We start from the raw sequence: 4,889 nt of genomic DNA, 5'->3' as shown, positions 1-4,889 counted from the left end.
CCCTAACTCTAAAACGGCAATGATAGTTAGGCTATGGTACCCGATAATTTAAAAAAAAAATTGAAAAAATCCCCCGTTAAGGGATCGGACTCGCCGAATCGGACTAACCGAATCGGACTCACCGAATCAGACTCACCGAAACGGGCCATTCCGTTTCTGCGCTTACTCACATCAAAACAAACGAGAAAAATTGTCTTTAACCTGAAGATGACATGAGATTGACACTGAGCAAGATAGCTCCTAATTTTGACAAGTTGTTGAAACAATACAAAGTCAAGGCTCACATTAATTAAATTCGACATTTTGTTGTTATGTTTAATCGTGGTATATATGAGTGTGACTCATTTTTTCATGCTTACAAAACATTGTGCGAAACGTAGTTTTGGAAATTGGGTCGCCAAATCTTCACTATTAATTTAACCTTAATTTTTGGGTCGCCACAAATAAAGGTTGAGAAGCACTGTTCTAGGCGGTAGGCTGTTTATAATGATATCGATCACTCACGTCTGGGGTTACAGTTCTCCCTTCGCATTTACTGAACAGTGAACATGCTTTTTTGCCTCATTTAAGCAATTGCTGGCTGACATCAGTTAGTTTTACATTGATTCAATGGCTGCAATAGTGTATGTGTTGAATCAGTGTACAAAGGGTTGCTTTGCTAACTGAGTTTCTGCAATCCACAAGTGTTCAAAATTTGCGTCATCACTATTTTTGCTAGCACAATTCATTTCTTGTTCGATTGCTCCGGCAATTGCTGATTGCCAACGCCAAATCGGAAAGCTGGATTTGCTGCTCCAAACTTTATTAGTGGATCAATTGAAGAATTATAGAATAGAGTAATCACTTTTTTTTAATTTTCCGTTACTAGTTGGTTGGTTACTTTTTGCATAATTTTATTGTGTGAACTATGGAAACACCAACATATAATAATGGTTTTACTGAAGCCGATGAGAATTCAAATGAAAGTTCTAGGAGTGTGCCACAATGCTCCACTTTGGAAGTAAACTCTTTGAAAAGAAGACATTCAGATACTTCTGAAAACATTGGAGAAAAGGCAAAACAAACTAAGGCTGAAAAGTTTTGGGACTTTTCTATAAATAGTGATGTCATTGTGATGGAAGGGGCACCATGTTCATTGCTCCCCCCTGTCCCAGAAACAGAACAGTTGCGCTGCAATTTGATAAGGCATATGAGAACAGAATACCAGAATCTTTGCAAGCAAAGTGAAGGGATCGACGCTCCACACGAATCATTCAATCGCTGGTTGCTAGAAAGGAAAATATCAGACAAAGGTTTCGATCCAATGTTACCCACTCTATGTGACGATGAGGTCTCTCCTGCCATGTATAGAGAAATAATGCATGATGTTCCTATTCGCCTCAGTAAAATAAAGTCTTGCTCGGATGCAAGGAAGCAGCTGTTTCGATATGGTGATGCTGCCAGACGTATGGTAGAGTCAAGAAACACCAGTCCCGAAAGTCGTAAATTTGTGAAGTGGCATATTGAAGAAATATTAAGTTGGCTCAGAAAAGAACAAAATGCTGTTTTAATGGACTACTTGAACAGACTCGCTCATTTAAGACGACATTGTGGACCACATTTAGTTGAAACAGCAAAACTTTCTGTTGAAAATATTTGTAGAAAAATGTACCATTTAGCTCAGGAAAATGCAAAAAAACTTTTTGACACACATCTTGGTATTCTCAGGGTTCATAAAATTGATGCACCAAATCCACTGCCACCCAGTGGAAAATTAGTACCTGTTCGAAGTACTCCGATGCTTTGCGCTACTCCTTCATCTGGGTATACAGTGACTCAAGAAATTCTTAAATATAATGTATTGTTAACCTACAATAATGACTCTCTTCGCATAAATCCTGAGTACTTAGAGAAATTGGAGCAATTATACAGATGCTTCTGTCAAGATGATCCAACTATGCAGCTTTTCCTTTCAAGGGTGTGGTGTTTGTTGCGGAGATATCAAACTTTCTTTGGGCCAAACCAGTATGAAGGCATTATGCTTCATGGCGCATTGCCTAGTCAAGTATTTCAATGCTTAAATGAAGTGTTTGGAGTTACAATGGAATGCTTTGCATCACCTTTAAATTGCTATTATAAAAATTATTCATCTGCTTTTGCTGACACTGACTGCTTCTTTGGTTCCAGTGGACCTATTTTGCAGTTTTTCCCTGTGAAAGGCTCATTTGAAGCCAATGCTCCTTTTGCAGAAGAACTAATGGAAGCAATGGTGGGTCACTTCGAAAAACTTTTAGGCCAATCAGATGAGCCTTTATCTTTCATTGTTTTTGTACCGGAATGGAGAGACCCCACTCCAGTTGCTATTTTAAGAATGGAAAACAGTGTTTTCAAAAGAAAACAAGTGTTGGTTCCAGCGTTTGAACATCATTACAGAAGTGGACTCCAACATGCTGCTCCTCTAAAGGGGATTTATCACAAGGCAGTTCATGGAACATTAATATTTTTCCTGCAAAATGAAGCGGGTTATAAACTGTGGGGCCCGACACAACCAAGACTGAGAAAACTAATCACGGCATTTTCCCTGCCTAAAAGCAAATCGTTTTAAGATTCTACATTGCCATCATCAACCAAAAGAAGTTTATGAATCCATGTGAATAATGCTGTGCTAAATGACAATGAGAACCGTTTGAACATTGATTGCAATGTAACAATATCCCAAGCTGGGAAGTTTTTTAATTTTTACGCTATACAATCCTGCCCACATAACAATGTATGATAGATTACTGCTACTTTTTGGACCTCAGAACTGACTGGCTTTATTTTCTGTGAGTTGTAATTGAACATGCGAGGTGATTTGAGCCGATTCTTTTATTTGCCAATACTGCTACGATCTAACCGTGTCCTATCTTTTTGCTTTCAACGGTGACCCCTCTGCTTCTTGGTGTCCTCTAAAAAGATAAGGTTTGACTTTTACGTGAAGAAGAACATTGTTGCATGTTAGAAGCAATTTTAACTACAAACATTCGACCTGTTATGATAAAAGTTTAAAAACATTTTTGTTTCAGGCTCTTTATTTTGATTTATCAAATGTGTGCTGTGCTAATTTGGGGTCCACGTCTTTTAGGCGCAGACAGTTAAGCGCCGGTCAGATAAGCGCGAACACTGTGGCGTCTGGATATTTAGGTCCGGAGCACTGTGGCGCCCGTTTATTTAGGTGCTATTACTAGTAAAGTCTACAGATTGTATCAGCTTGGCAAGTAGGGCAATGCTTTTCACACGAAATCTTATATTGAACAGAAAGATAAAATGTTGTTTTGTTAATGCGCGTGTGGAGATGAAGTGCGAGACAACGCTCTACTACTCTTGATATTAGCACATCTCCATAGGACATTTGCTATGCATCCTGAACACAGGTTGCAGCCAGATGGAACCTTACTTAATCTGTTATCTTTTGCAATTACTTCTACTCGGGATGGATTGGTCGTGTGGCGAGTTCGTATGAGACAACGCTCTACTACATGAATACATTTCTATATTAGGGCATATGAACCCTGGCTACTAGTTGCAAGCATAATGGTGCGACTTTGCTCGTTATTAAACCTAGTCGGGGTTTTGACGGAAAACTAAGTTACTCTTCACTCAAGCCAACCACCTGCTTGAATATAGGCTACGGTATATTTTTTACTGATGTTTAGTGTAGTTATTATTTGACTCACTAAAAGTGAACTCAGTCATGTTCGGAAACTTGAATATTTATTGATAACGCTTTTGCCAACGCAAACCTGGACTAAGAACAAATAAATGCCGAATACGCGCATTAAAAGACAACATATTTTTCTGTTCAATATAACATTTTGTGTGAAAAGCACTGCCGGTTTAAGCAGCTTCACGTACGGAAGCCATGACATATTTTTCTGTTCAAAATAAGATTTTGTGTGAAAAGCATTGCCCTACCTGCCAAGCTGATACAATCTGCAGGCTTAACTAGGAATAGCACCTAAATGAATGGGCGCCACAGTGCTCCGCACCTAAATATCTAGACGCCACAGTGTGCGCACCTATTTGACCAGCGCCTAACTGTCTGCGCCTCAAAGACTTGCTCCTCTAATTTGTGTGTTCAGTTCGGGCAGGTTGAATGGTTGATCCTAACACAAGGGTTAGTTTTTTTACTCTCTGCCTTTACTACAACTGTACTGCATCATAATTTCTGCTGTTTTACTACTTTTAGGTTTTTGTCTCTTGATCAAGGACATGAAGGGGCAACTTAATATAGAGCTGTATTATACTACATACAGTATATATATATATCACTTTCTTGTGTAGACAGCGGTTTCGAGGTTCTTATATAGTTACCTAAGGCTATTCTGTACATGACTACACTTACTTACGTGTGTATGTGTAATTGTAGCGTCTGCTACTATTCGGCGAGTTCCCTATTCGGTGATTTTTTGAAAATCCAACGATGCTTTCTGTAAATCCGACGATTGAATGTTATTCAATATTCAGACATTGAATCAATGTAAATACGAACTGTTAGGCTAATTGGGTTCTTCGAACAAATCGAATAGCTTTTGTACATGTTTCTCAGGTACAACCTATACCTGGTCAGCAAAGGTTCTCTTTTGTACACGATTTCAACGTCTGGCGACGTTAAAACGATGTAATTACCTTTACATTACATTCAAAAATTCTTTGATTGTTTTGAGTTACAGCTTCGTTTTGTGAAAAAGGTTGTTTTGATGTGAAATATATTTGAAATATCATATAAAATCAACAAATTGCTTCTTTAAAAAATGAATGACATGACGAATGACATAAACATGACGCAAAGAAGGTGGATGACGTAGGATACATGTCAATTTTATGTGAGCAAACATTTTAATTTAATAGTTCAAACATTTTTTGCATTT

The 4,889-nt window shown here is 38.2% G+C and overlaps 1 protein-coding gene across 1 annotated transcript; it reads left to right on the top strand.

The window, feature by feature from the left end:
• Window positions 1–892: 892 nt before the first annotated feature.
• On the top strand, window positions 893–2,623 carry LOC145786267 (mRNA (2'-O-methyladenosine-N(6)-)-methyltransferase-like). Its single transcript, XM_082597908.1, is given in 1 exon segment — window positions 893–2,623. A coding segment is annotated over 1 exon segment (1,716 nt). The 5' UTR covers window positions 893–907.
• The last annotated feature ends 2,266 nt before the right edge of the window (window positions 2,624–4,889 follow it).

This window comes from Aplidium turbinatum, chromosome 17 (genome assembly GCF_918807975.1).
Source record: "Aplidium turbinatum chromosome 17, kaAplTurb1.1, whole genome shotgun sequence".
Taxonomy (NCBI): domain Eukaryota; kingdom Metazoa; phylum Chordata; class Ascidiacea; order Aplousobranchia; family Polyclinidae; genus Aplidium; species Aplidium turbinatum.
Note: the sequence above shows the minus strand (reverse complement) of the source record. Positions and strands in the feature narration are given on the sequence as shown.